The sequence below is a fragment of the Pipistrellus hanaki genome, assembly GCF_964339955.1.
Source record: "Pipistrellus hanaki genome assembly, chromosome: X".
NCBI classification, from domain to species: Eukaryota; Metazoa; Chordata; class Mammalia; order Chiroptera; family Vespertilionidae; genus Pipistrellus; species Pipistrellus hanaki.
Window position 1 is genome coordinate 97,572,468 of NC_140524.1, and position 21,705 is coordinate 97,594,172.

A 21,705-nucleotide genomic window follows, 5' to 3' on the forward strand; every position below is an offset into this window, starting at 1 on the left:
ATTAGTTTAAAGAAGCATGCTATGAAGGCAGGCATGGCCTCCAGCAGATGACTAGACATTTAATATTAGTTAATATTTAGGTATGAAAATGGTATTGTGGATAAACTTAAAAAAGAATCCTTATTTTTTTTAAACATCGTTTCAAATATATATGAATGGAATAATATGGCACCTTCTTCAAAATAACCGAGGGGACAAAAAAAAGTAAACAAACATAAAACAACAAAATAACCCAGGGGAAGGTGACAGGAATATAGCTGAAACTATGGTTTCATCTACTGAATCCAGGTGACATATTTTCTCTCTACTTTTAAGTTTTCAATTGTCCATAATAAAAAGTAAAAAATGATGAGTGATTAAAATAAAATCATTTTAAAAACTAAATTTTAAAGGGCTATATATAAAATTCTAAATTAATATAATCTAAGGTTTGTCTTGAAAACTAGATAAAGTAACCCAGAGCAGATGCCACAATCTTTTTTTTTTTTTTCATTTTAATCAACCATTTAAATATTTTTGTGTAAGGAATACAACACAAATAAAAGCATAACATTTTATTAACTTACAAGGCAGGGGAGGCCCTGGCCTAGTAGCTCAGTTGATTAGAGGGTTGTCCCAATACACTAAGGTTGTGGGTTCAATCCTCAGCCAGGGCACATGCAAGAATCAACCAATGGCCTGGCTGATGTGGCTCAGTGGTTGAGCGTCAATTCAAGAACGAGGAGGTCATGGTTCGATTCCCGGTCAGGGCACATGCCAGGGTTGTGGGCTTGATCTCCAGGATGGGCGTGCAAGAAGCAGCCAATCAATGACTCTCTCTCATCATTGATGTTTCTATCCCTCTCTCCCTTCCTTTCTCCGAAATCAGTAAAAATATATTAAAAGAAACAAACACACACAAAAAATAAAAAAATAAAATAAATTAAAAAAATAATAAAATACGCCCAGCCGATGTGGCTCAGTAGTTGAGCGTCAACCCTAGGCAAGAGGTCATGATCTGACTCCCAGTCAGAGCACATGCCCAAGTTGCGGGCTCTGCTGATCCCCAGTAGGGTGGCGTGTAGGAGACAGCCAATCGCTGTTTCTCTCTCATCGATGTTTCTATCTATCACTCCCCTTTCCTCTCTGAAATCAATAAAAATAAATTTTTAAAAAAGAGGCCCGCCTTCTACTATGCACACACAGAAGTTGTACCACACCACGTGACAAGTTTCACACATTCAGCAGTGAATGGTGAAAAGGAATTGCTAATGAGGAGCTGCTGAAACAAGCGAACGCCTTTACCTCCTCCCTCATGGAGTACTGTTCGATGAGCTTCTTCAGCTTCTCCCCCAGCTCGATGTTCTCCTGGCGGAGCCTGGCGTTGTGGACGTCGTGCTGCTCCAGCTGGGCCTGGATTTCATTTAGAGTAATTTGGAAGTGTGCGGTTGCTTCTTTCCGTCTCTCTTCCTCCTCGCGGGCCTGCTGCACATTTTCTTCCTGATGATGGAAAAGAATTTATAGACCTGTGGAGAACGTGCTCACAAAGGCTGCTGCCGCGTGGGTTCGTTTACTGCTGCTCTGAAGGGATGCTTCTGAATTCTAATTCCTTCATTTAGGAACTAAAGGCTATCATTTAAGAGCAAGAAGCTTTTCCTGAGTAGATGGAACAATAGGAGAGATTTTGCAAACTGCCCTGCTGTAAGGAAGAAGCATGTGGCCATGTGAAATTCACTATACTGCTAGATAAGCAAGGAGCTTGTCCACCCAGCCAGCTCCCTCCGTCTACGTTCCCAAGTACCCTCCTCACTGGTTCCACAAGGCAGCATCTCAAAGCAGCCTCAAGACAGATCCCTTCTTAGGACATACCTTGTACTTCCCAGGGGCAAGAGGACAAATGGAATCTGTACTTGAAAAAGCCTACTTCCGCCCTAGCCGGTTTGGCTCAGTGGATAGAGCGTTGGCCTGCAGACTGAAGGGTCCCAGGTTCGATTCCGGCCAAGGGCACATGCCCAGATTGTGGGCTTAATCCCCAATAGGGGGCCTGCAGGAAGTAGCCGATCAGTGGTTCTCTCTCATCATTGATGTTTCTATCTCTCTATCCCTCTCCCTTCCTCTCTGAAATCAATAAAGAAATATATTTTAAAACCCTACTTCGAACTCTTGCTAGGATACAAGTATTAAAAGGCTTTTACATGTCTAAACAATTAACAGTCCAAACAAAATATTGATTTGCTATTTTGGGGGGGAGGGGGAATACCACCTATTGTAATTAACATCGAAATCCAAAGGTTCAAAAGCAAAGAAAAAAACATAGGCTCCCACATCAGGTGCAGATCCATCCCGAGTGCTCCTGTATTCTAGGCCTCGGGGGGTGCTGCGGTAGGGAAGTCTGAGGACAACCTGCTCAGTGAAAATCAAATGTAACTATGGAAGAGGAGTGCCCGCCCTGTCTTCTTCCTTCTTCCACTGTTGGTGCCAATTAATCTTCAGGTGCCTGCTCCCTCTTCCTTTATAATCAGCCAAGTGCTCTTCTTTTTTTTTTTTTTTTTTTTTTTTTTTTTTAATATATTTTATTGATTTTTACAGAGAGGAATGGAGAGAGATAGAGAGTTAGAAACATCGATGAGAGAGAGTCATCGATCAGCTGCCTCTTGCACACCCCCCGACTGGGGATATGCCCGCAACCAAGGTACATGCCCTTGACCGGAATCGAACCCGAGACCCTTCAGTCCCCAAGCCGACGCTCTATCCATTGAGCCAAACCGGTCTCGGCCCAAGTGCTCTTCTAAAAGTACTCAGGAACTGGGTAGCTGGCAAGGGCAGCTTGGCAAAGTAGCTGAGTAACAGCCCTGGGGGGTGGGGGGAAGGGAGAGACCCTAAGCACGTGCTTTCCCTTCCCAGGCTCATTCTGCCTCTAGTCTGTTCCCACTTACTTCTCATCGCATGTCAGATTCTCATTCGTGGTAATAAACTACATCAGTGCTCAGCAGAAAACTGGCAACTTGGCGCTTCCTAAGCCATAGCTCGAAGCAGGAGAGCTTGCTGTAAATACCAATCTCATCTAGAACCCCATTGAGCACCTATGAGGGACCCTAAGCATCAGATCAAGCAAAATAAAAAGCAAGATGGTAGCTCTGTCTCCAAGTAGACACAAGGACTTATTTTAAACTAGAGGCCCAGTGCACAACATTCGTGCACTGGGGGCGGGGGTGGGTCCCCTCAGCCCAGTCTGCACCCTTTCCCAGACCAGTAGCCCTTGAGGGATGTCCACCTGACGGCTTAGGCCCAGTCAGACAGCCTTAGCCCTGCCTTGGAGGCAGGCAGCTGCGCTCACCAGCAATCAGCCTGGCTTGTGGCTAAGAGACCCTCCCACTGTGGGAGCACACAGACCACCAGGGGCAGCTCCTGTATTGAGGTAGTTCTGCAGTTGGGTCAATTTGCATATTACCGTACCCTTTTGTTATATAGGATAGGAACATGATGATTATAAAAAAACTGAGTCAGTCCCACCTGAAAAACAGAACAAAGAACCAACTAACCTTTAGCGTCTTATTGTGACGCTGAAGTTCCCGGCAGAGAGACTCTAGTTTGCTTCTTGCCAAGATCGCCTTACTGTGCTCACTCTGCAAGTGAACTTTCTCTTTCACGATCTGGGCTTGCTTCTTCTGCAGAATCTTCATTTGCTTCTGAACATTCCTGCTCTCCTCCAGCTAAAATAATAAGCACTGCACATTTAGGAAGTACACTGAAGACCTTTGAGTTATGGATGGGAGAATTACAGTAAGAGCTATAACTTAATAACCAAATATTATAATGGAATGTTTCATTTTCAATTAGTTCATGCCACTCTACTCTGCCAACCTTCTCTTTTCCAGTTGTGACAGGAAAGTAAGCAAACAATCTAGGGCAGGGAAAAAATCTTTTTTCTTACTAAAAACAAAAATATGATGTTTGGGGAAAACTTTTCAAGAATCAGTACCATTGGGATTCTTAAGGAAGAGGAAGAAAATAAAGATAAAAATTATGAACAACAAATACGTAACTATCAACAAGTGAATCTAAAAACCAAGGAAATTAAAAAAATCGGATGAACAATATTAACTGGTGAATATAATAGAATCAGAGGTATGGAAGAAGAGTGAACTGACGATTCTCGGGGAAAAGGGGAGTGGGGGTGCGGGAAGAGACTGAACATAAACTGTGCACCTATGGATGAGGACAATGGGGGGTGGGGAAAGGGCAGAGGGTGGGGTGGGAACCTGGTGGAGGGGAGCAATGGAGGGGGGAAAAAAGAGGAACATTTGTAATAATATGAACAGTAAATATTTATTTAAAAAATAAAAAAATAAAAAATAAATGTTGATTATGAAAAAAAAAAAAAAAAAGAAGAAGAATAATCAGTACCATTGAATTTTACTTTTCTGAAAGCACACGCAGGCTACTTTAATGAAACGGCTCTCCGAATTAGAACTTAATAAGCTGTGCTCAGGCTTCTCGGTGAGTTAGGGGGGGATCATTGCAATTTGCAATTTGGAGCAAACAATTCTATTTCAAGGTTAAATCAACACTAATGGATAAGATGGCAGCCTTACCACCTTTTACTAAAGCAGATGATGCTGTCATGATTTTAGAAACAAGAGTGACATCTTGTGGCCTATCAAAACATACCAAGCATCCTTACTGGCAATGTGCGCCTACAGCTATTAAAAAGACCTTTATGGAAATTCCTGCTGGAAAAGTAATACTTTTGTAAAGTAATCTCTCTGTGGCACAGTTCCAAGGGGCTGCAATTTCTGCAGACACCATGTGTAACTCCAGGGAGGACTGGAAGTCCCCCAGCCTTCCTAGCCTCAAGGTAACCACAATTCTTAATCTTGGGTTCACTACTTCTTTGCTCTTCTCTCTCTTTTATGTCATCTGTGTGTGGTCCTAAAAGAGATCATTTTGGTTTTAGTTGTTTTGACTTTATTGTGGCTACTGCAACTGAGGAACAACATTTTTTATTCTCTTTCATTTAAATTAATATAAGCTTAAATAACCACATGTGACTACTGGCTGTTTTGGACAGCACAGCCATAGATTATATTGCTAGGAGTCATCCAGATTATTCACATGTAGCTATAGATCAGGGAAATGCAAACTTTATCCAGAAGGTAAATATTTTAGGCTTTGCAGGTCACACGGGATATCTGTTGTGTCATCCTCTTTTTCTAAACAGCACTTTAAAAATGTACTAAAAACCATTCTCAGCTTTTGTACAAAAACAGGCCTCACCAGATTTAGCCAACAGGTTGAGTAATATTACACTTTTAAAAAAATACAAAACACACAACACATTGTATTGACCCATTCATTTATCACTGAGCATTTGGGTTGCTTCCAGGTTTTATTACTCACAATGATGTGAACATTCTGACGTGCTTCCTCATACACACATGCAACAATTTCTCTTGGGTGCAAACCTAGAAGTGGGGTTGCTAGACAGGTTTCTAATGTTCTATTTCACATTACTATGCCAAACTGTTTGCCAGAGTGGCTAGCAAATTTCTTTGCCCATCAATAATTTATAGGAGATCAAGTAGATGCACATCCTCTCCAAAACTTAGTATGATCTGGTCTTTGACAAAAAGTAGTATTTATGATACAGAATAACTGCTTTAACAATAGATGAAGCCCCACCGGCGTGGCTCAGCAGTAGAGCATTGTTCTAGGAACCAAGAGGTCGGCAGTTCAATTCCCGGTTAGGGCATTTGCCGAGGTTGTGGGCTCGATCCCCAGTAGGGTTGTGTATAGGAGGCAGCCAATGAATGATGTTCCTCTCTCATTGATGTTTCTATCTCTCGAACCTTCTACTTTCCTCTTTCTCTAAAAATCAATAAAAACTTATTGTTTTAAAAACCAACAGATGAAAATACATATAAATTGTCAACGACGAGTCATGTTAAGTATTTCACTTAAAGGCGCTAATTTTAACATTTATATTAGAATTCTAAAAGCCTTCCAAAATCCTTACTTCAAAGGGTTCTATGACTTTTACATGCTTTAGTTCAAAAAGAATGGCAGTATTTCCATATTGAGACTGCTTTCTTAATTTTAAAAAGAGAATTAATGCTACTTGAAATAACATAGGCCCAGAATAAATAAGGTCAATTTCTTTGGAGGAAACTGGGAAAAAGGAATGCCTGGAACACAGTATATGTAAATACAAATTTCCCGAGATACAGTATTGTTTTATTTTTATTTTTATTTTTTTAAATAAATCTTTATTGTTCAGATTATTACAGATGTTCCTCTTTCCCCCCCTCCCATAGCTCCCCTCCACCACCCAATTCCCCACCCCATGCCCTAACCCCCCACTACTGTCTTCATCCATAGGTGTCCTACAGTATTGTTTTAGTAGACTATTTCATCCAACTCACAATCTCAATCACAAAGGCTAAAACCTTTAACTCTAAATTTCCCTTGGAAAAAGTTAAATGTAGGAACGATTATATTAAATATAGAACCATATACCCCAAATGACTAAAAGCATGACACAGGAATGAAAATACTGACTTAGACATACTCCAAACTGAGTTTTACAAAATGTATACCATATCTTAGCATACTAATGTACTATATGTATCACATTATAAAACTGTCATACAAGCAACAACAAAAAACAAATAAACCAAGAAATCAGATTCTCCTCTTCAATTTTAGAATAAAACATAATTTAACATTTAAAGCTACACCAAAACCACATTTAAAAAAACTTATCAGCCCAGCCGGCATGGCTCAGTGGTTGACCAATGAACCAGAAGGTGACGGTTCAATTCCTGGTCAGGGCATTTGCCGGGGTTACAGGCTAGATCCCACTGTGGAGCGTGCAGGAGGCAAGCTGATCAATGATTCTCTCTCATCGTTGATGTTTCTATCTCTATCTCCCTCTCCCTTCCTCTCTGAAATCAGTAAAAATATATTTTTTAAAAACTTATCAACACATATCGATTTAGCTATATTTTATATGGCCCTCAACCCTTTGATTTAATACTCACAAGATCAGCATATTTCTTACAGAGAGCTGCCAGCTTCTCTTCTGGAGTTGAAAGGGTGTTTAGGGCTTGCATCAATAATAAAACTTCTTTACCTGATGATTAACAAGATAAGAAATAAGTCCTGGAAGAAGAATGAGATCTAATCTAACCTGCAAATTCTACACAGCACTTCCTATGTTCTGACACCCAGAATAAAATAATTTATGCCTATAACTAGAAATAAGAGATTTACCAACCAAATTAAGAAAGCTATTTTAAGTTCGAGATTGACAGGCATTTCTTCCGCTCCCCTACCCCTAATTTCTTCACTCTTTAACACAGCTATTTGTAAGAACTCTTGCTGAAGGTTTAAGAATTCCCCTGCTTACCCACTGATGTCCAACTTAAGACAAAGAGCAAGTTACAAAGGGCAGAATATTTTTAAAAACTTTCTCCTTACCAAGTACAAATATAGAAGCAAGTTCAAAGGGAATTTCAGTTGGTACTCTCTGCCTAAGGTACATATTTGTGATACGTCTTTTCCTATGCACAATTTAAATAATTTCTGAATGATTTAGGAAGCATATTTTGTGGGTTAACCAAGTACAATACAACGTAGATAAAAAGATGTCAAGATAGCTTTTCCCTTGGGAAAAAGAGCTCCATACTATTTAAAGACTTTGGCAGGTGAAGCAGGTGGCTTAGATACAAGGGGACAAGTGGAATTAACAAATAAGTGATAATGTTTTGTTTAGTTTTAAATATATTTTTTATTGATTTCAGAGAGATAGAAACATCAATGATGACAGCATCACTGATCAGCTGCCTCCTGCACACCTCATACCAAGCCCACAATAGAACTCTGTGCCCTGACCAGGAACTGAACTCTGACCTCCTGGTTTATAGGTAAATGCTCAACCACTGAGCCATGCCAGCTGGGCCATTCCTTTTTATTGCTGAATAATATTCCATTGTATGAGCTGATGGGTAAAAAGTGTTTCTTTTGGGCTATTATGAATAATCACATGGTAATGTTAGGTGTAACTTTCAAGACTACATCTGCTGTTTCACATGTAATTGGGGCTGCTGACTTTTTGAAGAAATCTGTATTGTTTGCAAGGAATAAAAATTATTTTTTATTATTATATTTCTATAAATTTTTAAGGTTTCCAATTTACCAGAAAATGGATTTAATAAGAAGGATAATTCTAATTTAGCATATAGAAAACCACTCAAATTAAACACTGTTAATTTTAGGTATAATAAGTTTAAAAAACTTAGGGGCAACCCGTAAGGCTAAAATAAAAGGGGATTTCAAATATCATAACAAGATTCAATGTATCACATCTTAGTCCTAAATCTCAAACAGAGCAGGAGAAAGAAAACATACTCTTGCCGAAACCGGTTTGGCTCAGTGGATAGAGCGTCGGCCTGCGGACTGAAAGGTCCCAGGTTCGATTCCGGTCAGGGGCATGTACCTTGGTTGCGGGCACATCCCCAGTAGGGGGTGTGCAAGAGGCAGCTGATCGATGATTCTCTCTCATCGATGTTTCCAACTCTATCCCTCTCTCTTCCTCTCTGTGGAAAATCAATAAAATATATTAATAAAAAAAAAAAAGAAAGAAAGAAAACATACTCTTGGAAGCCAGTCTTAACCCACTTTCAGAATTGCAGATAACATTATGTCATCTCTAAATTGTTGTGACTAGTTTTTAAATAAAGTGATCAAATAAATATATAGTTTTCAGGGTGAATTTTGGTCAGACCACATTAAAGACACAAACAAGGCAAGTCAAATATGAATTCCTTCAAGTTGGCCCCAAATTTTTTCACAAAAGCCAATTATTATTTAGAGAGAATTCCCCACTCTGCTATCTTTGCCTCCTGCACAGAACTGCAGCAGACCGACCACACTGAAGACAACAGACGCTAAACAGCCACCTCAATACTGGCCTCTACCGGCCATGTTCATAATCACCTGTGCAGCAGGAAATGTAAAATAAACGAGCTGCGTGTGACAACATCCAACCACTAAGCAGAGATTATTACCTAGGGTTTTTTCTTTGTTCCTGTTGCAATCTGAATCTTGCTGACCATCGGGGGGATCTGTTCTAGCTTCCTGCCCAGGAATTTCCTCTCTTGGCTCCTGTGTGCAGTAGGCTGGGTTCACCAAACTTCTGTGTTTTGTTATGAAGCCTTCAGCCTCTTCCAGTGAGTGCTTGTTACTTGTTCCACCACAATGTGAGTCTTGATGTTGAAGAATATCGTTTGATTGAGAAGTACGCAACACATCCGCTTTCACCCCTAACCCGCACATTCCAGCTTCTTCCATTGCACCGATCACAAACTAGAGGGAAGGGAGGAAAAAAGATGAAAAGGGGGTTAAATCAAACGTAGCCAATGTTTACTACCAATAGCACACCATCGTTGACAGCTTTTTTTCTTTCTTAGTGGTTTGTAAAACTGATGTAAATATCGTAGGTAGTTTGTAAGTTTCACTGAGAGGTGACCTAACTGTAAAGTGTAAGGAAATAAAAGTTAAAACAAATCACACACCTAAGAGGTACCAAAGAAAGCAAGACATGCCATTTAGTTGTAAGCCTAAACTTATTTTCCTATAAAGCCTCCACTACTTAATTAGCACCTTAACAAATGTGAAATTATACCAAGTTAATGAACACAAGTTATTTTGGTCTTGATGGTAGATTTTTGGTGGGGATCATTTTGTTCTGCAGTGTACACAGATGACAAATTTCAATGTTGCACACCTGAAACTTATGTTATGTTCCAATTTCACCTCAAAAAAATTATTCTGGTCTTATCCTTAAGGAAACGGTACAGAAGAGCTGGCTCACGAGGTGTCCATGCTCCTCCAGTCTCCTGTGGAGCTGGCACTGCCTGACCAGTGCTCAGCTGAACACTACGTCTCCCAGCCCCTGACGTCTGGGTGGGACTCCCATGTGAAGTTCCCACCAATGGAATGCGAGCCCAAGTGATGACTGTGCCGCTGTGACAATATTCTTTTTTTTTTTTTTTTAATATATTTTATTGATTTTGTACAGAGAGGAAGGGAGAGAGATAGTTAGAAACATCGATGAGAGAGAGTCATCGATCAGCTGCCTCTTGCACACCCCCTACTGGGGATATGCCCGAAACCAAGGTACATGCCCTTGACCGGAATCGAACCCGGGACCCTTCAGTCCCCAAGCCAATGCTCTATCCATTGAGCCAAACCGGTCTCGGCTGTGACAATATTCTTATTCTTAGAAGCACATGTTCTTTCTCCATTACCTCTTCCCCATTGCGCCTAGATGCAGAGTCACCACGATCCTATGAGATGACAGAGCCACAGGAGGAAACCAGCCCAGGCCCCTAAATCCCATGTACATATAAGGAAAGTCAGCCTTCTTACAAAGAACACCCACACCATGGTTATTAAAGCACAGTTTGCATGGATGAAGCTTGAAATAATTACAGTGTAAAAGCCAGACAAAAAAAACACAAATTGTCCACGCCAAAAGCACTATTACAGGAGCAAGAAAATAAAGTTCTCCCATGTTAAGCCACAAAATTTTGAATAGAATGTTTTAAGCAGGTATGCCTACCCCAATATAGATGGCAGGCAATGGAGAGATGGCTTTATTCTAGTATTTTATCCTCAAATCAGTAATTTTACCATTTATTCATGGGTTTCCCGTTAACATTGCTTGTTCATATGATGTGGCACAAACTTAAATTCTGTCCAATTTCCTCTCTGTGTGAAAGAGAGCTTTTTTGTTTTTTAAAATAATACAATCAGGGGATGTCTAATATCCTTCTTTTACCACAAATGAACAAAATACTTTCCAAAGTTACTAGAACAGATTATGTCAAGTTATAATAATACCCAACTAGAGAACTAAAAATAATTTAAAGTATCAAAGCAGGGAATAAAGAGCTTAAAGGAACTAAATCCTTATCCTTTACTAGAGTCGGGGGGCTGGGACCCGAGCCTGACCCACAAAGCACCAACCACGGGTTGTGTCCCCTGGGGTGGGGGCAGGCGCTCCTGTATGTTGTGTCTCAGCTCTAGTCTGCCCCCAGCCTCCTCCTACCCATTTGTGAACACAGCTCCTCCTGAGCTGACATGACACTGGCTAATTAGCATATTCCCTGTTCATATAGAGAGAAAACAGACTAACTAGAGGCCTGGTGCATGACATTGGTGCACGGGGAGGGGGGGGTGTCCCCTCAGGCCAGCCTGCACCCTCTCTAACCTGGGACTCTTCGGGGATGTCCAACTGCCTCTTTGGGCTTGATCCCTGTGGGCCTAAACCAGCAGTCGGACATCCCTCTCACAATCCAGGTCTGCTGGCTCTCAACCGCTCGCCTGCCTCTGCCTGATTGCCCCTAACCGATTCTGCCTGCCAGCCTGATCACCCCCTAACCACTCCCCTGCCAGCCTGATTGATGCCTAACTGTTCCCCTTGCCAGCCTGTTTGACCCTAACTGCCCTCCCCTGCATGCCTCGTCGCCCCCAACTGCCCTCTCCTGATGGCCTGATCACCCACAACTGCCCTCCCCTGCAGCCATCTTTGACCACATGGGTACGGCAATTTTGTGCAAGGGCATGAGGGTCAATTACCCCTTTATTATATAGGACTAGTGACCTGGTGCACAGACTCATGCACATCGAAAGAAAATTAATTAGAAAGTGGCTGATGGGGCAGGACTGGGTGAACTGGGCCAGACACACCCTGGAGCCAACCTCCCATGGTCCCTCCCTGACCGACCGCACCTGGGGTGGCACCATGGCTCAAAGGGTATCTGCAGAATGAGCAGGGTCCCTCCGGTAAATGGGGTGCCTCAGCCTGGCCTATGGGGATCGGGCTAAAACTGGCACTCCAACATCCCCTGAGGGGTCCCGGAGTGCCAGAGGGCACTCTGCAAAGTTACTGCCCTACAGGGTGTGGAATGCCAGATTCGAGACCGACAGTGCCCCAGCACCAACATAACCCACGGCCGAAGGTGGAATTGCACAGCCCATGAGGAATCAGGCTCCCTCCTCTCTGGTTTCAGAGTGCGTCACCCAAGAACCACCACTACCAAGTCATTGCATCTCAGCAGCTCCGGCATCGAGTGTCTGCCTCCTGGTGGTCAGTGCATGTCACAGCGACCAGTCAGATGGCCAAACACTTAGCATATTACCCTTATATATATACAGATGTTGCCAAATCAAATACTGTGCTTTTGAAAAACAAGTTGGTACAGCTACTTTGAAAAATTCTTTAGCAATATGGATACCTGCCAACATAGTTAAATCTAGTCCTAGGATTTTACCCAAGTGAGTATATATGTGCAGCCAAAGGCCAAGAAATGTCTAGAGCAACTCTATTTGAAATTACCCCAACATGAAATCAACTCAAATTTCTACCAACCAAAGAATGGATCATTCTAACATGTTCAGACCATCCAGCAATAACAATGAACTACTATAAGATACAGCAACACAGATTAGTCTCAAAGACAGACTGTTGCTAGGAAGGTGTCACAAGAATATATACTCTAGGGGGAAAAAAAGAAGAAAAAAAAGAAAAAGAATATCGATATATACTCTAGGACAGCAGTTGCCAACCCTTCGGACCTCATGGACCACCTGCTGGCAACTGCTGCTCTAGGAAACCATTTAATAAAGTTCAAAAACTGGCCAAGCTAATCGATGGTGCTGGAAATCAGGATAGATTACTGTTGAGGGCAGGGCCTTCTGCAGGGCTTGGTAATATTCTGTCTTGATCTATATGGGGCAACATGGGTGCTCACTTTGTGAAAATCCATTGCCTTAACAGTTGTGCTTTGTATACTTTTCTGAATGTATGTGTTACTTCAATAAGGTTTATTTTTAAATTTGTAATTTATATACTAGTATTATTCAAAATTGATGAAGAACCAAAACAGAAATATTTTCCTCTAGGAAGAGAGATGAAAGGTGTGTTGCTTTTCATGATTCTTTAAAAATACTATTCATGTAATATGTTCATTTTTAAAAAATATATTTTATTGAGTTTTTACAGAGAGGAAGAGAGAGGGATAGAGAGTTAGAAACATCGATCAGCTGCCTCTTGCATACCCCCCACTGGGGATGTGCCTGCAACCAAGGTTTATTTAAAAATTAATGATGCAAGTTTTAAGAAATGTCCTTTGTTAAATTTCATTACTGCAGAAACTTCTTAAAACCATTAATATGCCCCAATAGCCAAAACCGGTTTGGCTCAGTTGATAGAGCGTCAGCCTGTGGACTGAAAGGTCCTGGGTTCGATTCTGGTCAAGGGCATGTACCTTGGTTGTGGGTACATCCCAAGTAGGGTGTGTACAAGAGGCAGTTGATGGATGTTTCTCTCTCACTGATGCTTCTAACTCTCTATCCCTCTCTCTTCTTCTCTGTAAAAAATCAATAAAAGTATATTAAAAAAAATATGCCCCAATAACATACTTCAGAAGTAGTACTCTCAAACCAAATGCAAAGTGATCATTTTAACACTACATTATACATTTAACTACTAGTTCCTACCTCTACTTTATATGAGATAATAAACTGTCATATACTAGCTGGGCACATAATATTAACACAGACCCTTTACACAAAATACAGAGGGTGAAAAAAATGAACATTATTAATATCATCGTCCTCAATTTAAAAAAAAAAATAATTTTCAAACCTATTCCTTGAAAACAATTAATATTAAGAATAGGGCTACAAAACAACAATGTTGGCTTTAAATATTGATGAAAGTCTATTCAAAGATAATTAAAATGAAGATTCTTTTAACTCTAACACATAATAGAATTTCTCAGAAGCATAATCATAATAAACCCAACATAATACCAGAAATCATGGCGTAAAGCCATATCCAAATATAATGAGAAAGCAATGTAGAAAATGAGGAGCATAAACAATTTCCACCAAGGGAAACCTGAGGCCCATCCTAAGATCAATTTTAATAAGAAAACTACCTGAGGAATGAAACTTGTTAAATTTATAGTTTTTGTTTTATTGATTTGAGAGAGGAAGAGAGCAGGAGAGACAGAATTCTCTCAACATCAATGATGAAAGAGACTCACTGATCGGCTGCCTCCTGCACACCCCCTTCTGGGGATCGAGCCCACAACCCAAGCATGTGCCCTTGACTGGAATCGAAGCCGGGACCCCTCAGTCCACAGGCCAAACCAGCTAGGGCAATTTGTAGTTTTTCAGTTCTCTTAAAGATTTTTCATAACACTTTTACTGAGATATAATTGTACACCCTATTGAAAGTGTACAATTTACTGGCTTTTAGTGTTGAGAGCTGTGAACCATCACCACAATCGATTTTAAATCACCTTTGTCACCTGAAAAAGAAACTCAGTACTTTTGCTATAAAACCCTTATCCTGCCCTAGTGGGTTTTGCTCAGTGGCTAGAGCATCAGTCCATGGACTAGAGGGTCTCAGGTTCAATTCCAGTCAAAGGCATGTACCTTGGTTGTAGGCATGGTCCCCAGTAGGGGGCATGGAGGAGGCAATGATCGGTGTTTCTCTCTCATCGATGTTTCTAACTCTCTATCTCTCTCCCTTCCTCTCTGTAAAAAAATCAATAAAAATGTATTTAAAAAAAAAAGAAAGAAATATATTAATGTAGAGGAACTGGGTGAGTGGAGCCAGAGAAGAAGGCCACTGGGCTTCACGGCATGTCTGCTTTTACCTTTTAAGTTAGGGACCATGAGTTACCTTCATAACATTTTGTTCTTGTTTTTAAATATCATACCAAGATGAACAGAGTTCTCTAATATAGTACCTATTATCAGGAAAAACAAGGAGAAAATTTTTATTTAATTCCCAATCTAAAATAAAAATGAAACCAACAATAAGTACTTTCAAGATTAAATTTCTATGTGAACCTTTTCATAAATCATAAAACAAAAGTATAAAACATTTTCACTGTTGATCAGTCCAGTAATAAGCAATGTATTTAGCTCTTATAGCTTGAAAAATAGTAGAAAGCACACCATTCAACCCCAACCAAGTTTACTAGAACCCTAAACCCCAACAAACTCCCCACCCCAGACACTACCCACCTGTCAAAGGATGAATTTCTCCATTTTCCTTCCACTGTCTCAATACTTGGAGCTAAGATGTCTTTTTTTTTTTTTTAATATATATATATATATATATATATATATATATATATATATATATATATTTTTTTTTTTTTTTTTAATTTATTTATTTCAGAGAGGAATGGAGAGGGAGAGATAGAAACATCAATGATGGGAGAGAATCATTGATCAGCTGCCCCCTACATACTCCCTTACTGGGGATCCAGCCCACAACCTGGGCATATGCCCTGACCGGGAATCGAACCGTGGCATCCTGGTTCATAAGTCGATGCTCAACAACTGAGCCACACAGGCTGGGCCTAAGATGTCTCCTTAACTGAAGAGAGTCTTTCAAAATGGACAGTCACCAGTTTATCTACAATTAACTGTAGAAGCAAAGAATAAGTATTACAGAATTTTTAACAAATGAACATGAAGCCGAAACCGGTTTGGCTCAGTGGATAGAGTGTCATCCTGCAGACTGAAAGGTCCCAGGTTCGATTCCGGTCCAAGGGCATGTACCTTGGTTGTGGGCACATCCCCAGTAAGGAGTGTGCAAGAGGCAGCTGATCGATGTTTCTCTCTTATCGATGTTTCTAACTCTCTATCCCTCTCTCTTCCTCTCTGTAAAAAATCAATAAAATAAAAAAATTAAAAAAAACACACAAAAGAACACACAAATGAACATGAATATTCTGTATTCATCTACTACCTGTAATAGCTTTTTGGATCAACATGTTTGAAACTGAGCCTGCATGGGATTTAAAAGCTTAAACGAAAAACTTTAAGTTTCTTTCCTCTCTACTCTGTGAATAAAGAGAAAGATGAATAATTCTAAAGTTTAAAATTACTTTTAGTTATGTCCTACCAGGTTTGGCTCATTGGATAGAGCGTTGGCCTGTGGACTGAAGAGTCCCAGGTTCGATTCCGGTCAAAAGCATTTACCATGGTTTCAGACATAACCCCAGTAGGGGGTATGCAGGAGGTAGCTGATAGATGTTCTCTCATCGATATTTCTCTCTATCCCTCTCTCTTCCTCTCTGTAAAAAATCAATAATATTTTTTAATAAAATATATTTTTTAAAAACAACTTTCAGTTATGCTCTTTCAAATAAGTGTTAAAGCTAAAGAATCATATTTCTTTGGCTAATTTTGCCTAAAGAGCTTAAATATTAGTAATGATTGTTCTTTTCTAAGACTTGTGTAAATAAAAAACAAAAGCTAACGCCCACATTCACTTCCTAATTATTTCAACTACCATCTGCTTAAATGAGGTAGAATGCCTTCAACCAGTGCCAGGCACAGTGAGAGCAGAAATCACTCAGTCCTTGCCGCCCAGGGCTGGGGTGGATCTTCGGAGGGAGCTGGTGGGAAGCTTGTGTACATTTATGCATTTTCCTGGCAAGAGATCCTTAGTTTGCCTTGGGTTCCCAAAGAAACCTATCAAGTAGCTAAGCTTCCCAGAACCTTCAGAACTTGCAAGCCCTTTTACCCCATTTTTTTGTTGTTGTTATTAATCCTCACCTGAGGATATTTTTTCATTGATTTTTAGAGAGTGGGAGGGGGAGAGACAGAGTGAGAGAAACATCAGTGTGAGAGACACATCAATTGGTTGCCTCTGCACATGCCCAGACCAGACCCAGGGATCCAGCCTGTGCCCTTGATCGGAAATGAACCTGAAACCCTTCAGTCTGTAGGCCGATGCTCTATCCACTAAGCCAAACTGGCTAGGGCCCTGTTACCCCATTTAACCTTTCCCAGCCTGCTGAGAGGGAGATCTTATTGTTTCCAGATAAGGAAAATGAGACTGAGTAAGGTGAGGTAACTTGCCCAAGATCATATTAAAGTCAGTAAAAGGAGCCAATAAAATTCAAAGCCAGGGCTGTCAAAATCAGGAGCCTATGTTCTCTCGATTGCATCGCTCTCCTCACTTCATACATCAGCCTTGGAAAATGAAAGGTCAAAGTCAAAAAGCTCTCTCGTGCAGTTACAGAACATCTAAAAATACATCGCATGCTAGATATACCAGTATGAACTTAGGAAAACAATGGGGAAAAGCTCTATAATTTTTAGCAGTGATTAGCTCGGAGATTTAGAAGTTAGGTGGGGCAGAATTGATTCAGGGATACAGATACCTTAAATAAATTTACTGATCATTTAAGGAACTGAGGTGGTGTGTGTTTTTGTAAAAAAGAAAAAAACATCTCTAAAAATCTCTTCAAACCTATGTTTCTAATAATTTACCCTAAGTGTTGTCAACTACCAAACAGGCATGTGAGGATAAGAGTGCATGCGTGTTGCTGGCCCAATGTGGGCAGAAGGCACAGGAAAATACTGATACCAAAGATACACAAAATCTCTTTAGCACACCAGCTATTGGCCTTAGTTTTATAAATATGAACCTCCCGCTTAAACATTTCCAGTATTTTAAGGGGCTTTTACATTTCCAAATATAAATTTTACAAACAAACCTGTTATAAAAATTACATTTCCATGGGCTTTTTTATTTTTTAAATAGGTGGATGGAGTTGGGTTCGTGTGCTTTTTAAATTAGAAAAGTGACTTTAGTTTTATGAGTCATCTAAAAGAGTTTATATGCTAAAGAATTAGTCTGGATAGCAAAGTTTTCCACACAGCTAACACTTTATCAATCATTCATTTCAAAATTCTGTTTTAGCCATTTTGGACCAAAGTCGTTAAAATATGTATTATATAACTCAATGCCTCTTTAAATAGTAGCCTGGCTTTTTGTTGTTGTTTTTAAATCTATCTTTATTGATTTTAGAGAGGGAGAGGGAGGAGATAGAAACATCAATGATGAGAATCATTGGTAAGCTGCCTCCTGCATGCCCCCTACTGGTGTTCAAGCCTGCAACCCAGGCATGTGCCCTTGACCGGGATCAAATGCAGGACCCTTCAGTCCACAGGCCCATGCTCTATCCACTGAGCCAAACCTGCTAGGGCAATAGTAGCCTGTTTTACTGTGCTAGAACAAAGGAATTAAGTTAAAGGGTTTTTATTTTTAACACATAAAATGATATATTACTGTGTACTAGCATGTAATTATATTCTGGTGTACATGTCTCTACAATATGCCTGTGTTTTTTAAGACATTAAATTCTTAATATCTCAAAACATAAAGCCCCAAAGGTGAGATCTTATTTTTATTTTAGACATGAAATTTTTTTTGAAACTTCCTAATTTTATAGAACTACCTTCAAAAACAGACCACACAGCCGAAACCAGTTTGGCTCAGTGGATAGAGCGTCGGCCTGCGGACTGAAGGGTCCCAGGTTCGATTCCGGTCAAGGGCATGTACCCTGGTTGCGGGCACATCCCCAGCAGGGGGTGTGCAGGAGGCAGCTGATCGATGTTTCTTTCTCATCGATGTTTCTAACTCTCTATCCCTCTCTCTTTCTCTCTGTAAAAAAATCAATAAAATATATTTTTTTAATAACAAAAAACAAAACAGACCACACAGAGCCATATATGGGAATTTACTATATTTAAAATGGTGTCGTCCAGCCAGTGTGTCCCAATGGTTGGGTGTCAGCTCATGAATCAGGCAGTCAGATGCCTGGGTTGCAGGCTCGACCCCCAGTGTGGTGAGTACAGGAGGTAGCCGATCAATAATTTTCTCTCATCATTGATGTTTCTCTCTCCTCCTTCCCCTCTGAAATAAAAAAATATATATTTTAAAAAATAAATGTATTCATATGTAAGCCAATACATGGATAAAACTTTTCTATAAGGATATCCCCAAAACTGCTCACCATGATTACATCTGAAGAAATCAATAAATTTTTTTAAAAACAAAAAACAAAACAGACCACACAGAGCCATATATGGGAATTTACTATATTTAAAATGGTGTCGTCCAGCCAGTGTGGCCCAAAGACTTATCTTTTTCATTTTTTACTTTTTGGTTCTATGTTTTGTTTTTTGTCATGTGAATGTATGATTTTCATTTATTAAAAAAAAACTTTTACATGTTGATTAAATTTTAATGAAGTTAATTTAGGGTTGATATCACAGTATTAACTTGTTCCTTTCCCCACCACTACCCCAAGTTCAATCAGAAGACTGCAGGAGTTTGTCTCATTTCATGTCATCTTTTCCGTTCACCCTGCTCTACAGACCTCTGAGTCTTCTCCCACCCAAAATCTTTTTTTTTTTTTTTTAACTGATTTCAGAGAGGAAGGGAGAGGGATAGAAACATCAATGATAAGAGAGAATCATCAACTGGCTGCCTCCTGCGCGCCCCCTACTGGGGGGAGGGGGGAACAAGCCCGCAACCCAGGCATGTGCCTCTGGGCCGGAATCTAACCTGGGACCTTTTAGTCCACTGAGCCAAACCGGCTAGGGCACCCCCCAAATCTTTACATTCACGTCTTCTACTGGATTACTGAAGTGGGACCTACTCACAGCGAAGTTCTGTAGCACTTCTCATTTATTTCCTTAGAAAAATTCTGAAAACTGAAATATCTCATTTAAACTTGGCCTCAATTTATAATTATGGCTAGAACATCTGCCAAACCACTATGAGTTTTTTTAAAAATTCATTCATGCCCTAGCTGGTGTGGCTCAGTTGGTTGAGCACTGCCCCGTGCACCAAGAAGTCATTGGTTCGATTCCTAATCAGGGCACATGTCCAGGTTGTGGGCTCAATCTCCAGTGGGGGGGCGTGCAGGAGGCAGCCAATCAATGACTCTCACTCATCATTTATGTTTCTATCTGTTTCCCTCTCCCTTCCTCTCTGAAATCAATAATAAAAATGTATTTTTTTAAAAAAGTTAAAAAGAATCATGATCAATGCCAAAATATCTATGAACGGATGTATGGATAAACAAAATGTGGCATATACATACATTAGATTATTCAGCCTTAAACAGAAAAAATACTGTCACATGCTACAACATATATTAACCTGGAAACCATGATGTTAAGTGAAAAAAGGCAGACACAAAAAAAGGACCAACATTGTATGATTCCAGTTCCATGAAATACCTAGAGTAGTGAAATTCATAGAGAGAAAAAATTATAAATTTTATGGTATGTGTATTTTACCACATAATAAAAGAATAATGATGAATACATTTTGGTTTAGAATGTTCTTCATCCCTTTAGCAAATAAAGCCTACCTTTATTCTGGTCATCTGCCAGGGCTGACCAGCAGACCCTGAGCAACGAAAATATTCTGTTTGCTAGGATTACTGAATTATTCCATGAGCAAGATAAAGCAGGTGAGTCAATAATAATTGGGATGCCACATTGCTAAGAACAAGTCTTAGGAACAGGAAAAAATAAGCTATTCTCTTCTGACAGCATGGTCTTGGGAAAGATGAAACAAGGAAAAGCAAACCCCGCTTCTGATAAAACCTGGAGGCACCAATTCTCAAGCTATGGTCCGTGGACCCTTCCAGGTGGTCTGCAAGCTCAAAAATTATGTGCATAACAGTACTGAGATGTTATCTCTCTTTTTGGTGTTGATAACTGCGCTGGTGATGCAAAACCAGAAGTAACATGGTTGGCTCCTTGGCACAAATCAAAGCAGTGGCACCAATCTATACTAAAAGTCATGTGGAAAAAGCAAGTTTTAATCTAAAATGCCATTGAGGAAGCAACAACAATGATTAGTTTGTGTTAAATCTCAGCCCTTGCGTACGCATCTTTCTAATTATGTGTCAAGACACAGAAAGTACACATAAGGCACTAGTACCACACAACAAAGAATGAGGCAATCTTGCCGAAACTGGTTTGGCTCAGTGGATAGAGCGTCAGCCTGTGGACTGAAGGGTCCCGGGTTCGATTCCGCTCAAGGGCATGTACCTTGGTTGCGGGCACAGCCCCAGTGGGAGGCAGCTGATTAATGATTCTCTCTCATCGATGTTTCTAACTCTCTATCCCTCTCTCTTCCTCTCTGTAAAAAAATCAATAAAATATATTAAAAAAAAAAAAAAAAAAAAAAGAATGAGGCAATCTCAAGGAAAAGCACTAATGCAGCTTCTGAATGATGAGCCCAACTGGCAGCTTTTTGCACAGATTACTTTCTGTGTCTTTTTTTTCTTTTTTCTTTTTTGACAAACTGTGGTTGTTTATTCATACTTGCCCATTTAGCCCTAATTTCCTCCCAACTATATGAAGTGAGCCTATTAGTTCAAGGCAACTGACTGATATTGTCAATGTAAAAATAGAGTTTTCAAAAAATAATAAAAATTGAGTTTTCAAACAAAATTTACAATGTTTAAAAACTATCTGCCATGCCCTAGCTGGTTTGGCTCAGTGGATAGAGCATCAGCCTGTGGACTGAAGGGTCCCGGGTTTGATTCCAGCCAAGGGCAAATGCCCAGGTTTCAGACTCCATCCCCAGTGGGGGGCGTGCAGGAGGCAGCTGATCCATGGTTCGCTCTCATCACTGACGTTTCTCTTTCTCCCTCTTCCATCATCTCTGAAAACAATAAAAATATATTTAAAAAGAAACTATCTGCCACCACCCTTCCCAATACTTCAAAACACTTTTCTGGTGAGATCAGTGGTGATAGTAACTAATGTGATTTTGTTGTGTAGAACAAAGTGTGCCAACATTTGGAAGATCAA

The 21,705-nt window shown here is 40.2% G+C and overlaps 1 protein-coding gene across 1 annotated transcript in view; it reads right to left on the reverse strand.

The window, feature by feature from the left end:
• TXLNG (taxilin gamma) overlaps positions 1 to 21,705 on the reverse strand; it is a 48,468-nt gene that overhangs the window by 15,874 nt on the left and 10,889 nt on the right. The window contains exons 2-5 of the mRNA XM_084869844.1: positions 9,048 to 9,345; positions 7,020 to 7,111; positions 3,522 to 3,692; positions 1,285 to 1,479 (exon numbers count right to left, since the gene is read on the reverse strand). Coding sequence (XP_084725970.1) covers positions 1,285 to 1,479; positions 3,522 to 3,692; positions 7,020 to 7,111; positions 9,048 to 9,345 — 756 coding nt within the window. The remainder of the gene's footprint in view (positions 1 to 1,284; positions 1,480 to 3,521; positions 3,693 to 7,019; positions 7,112 to 9,047; positions 9,346 to 21,705) is intronic.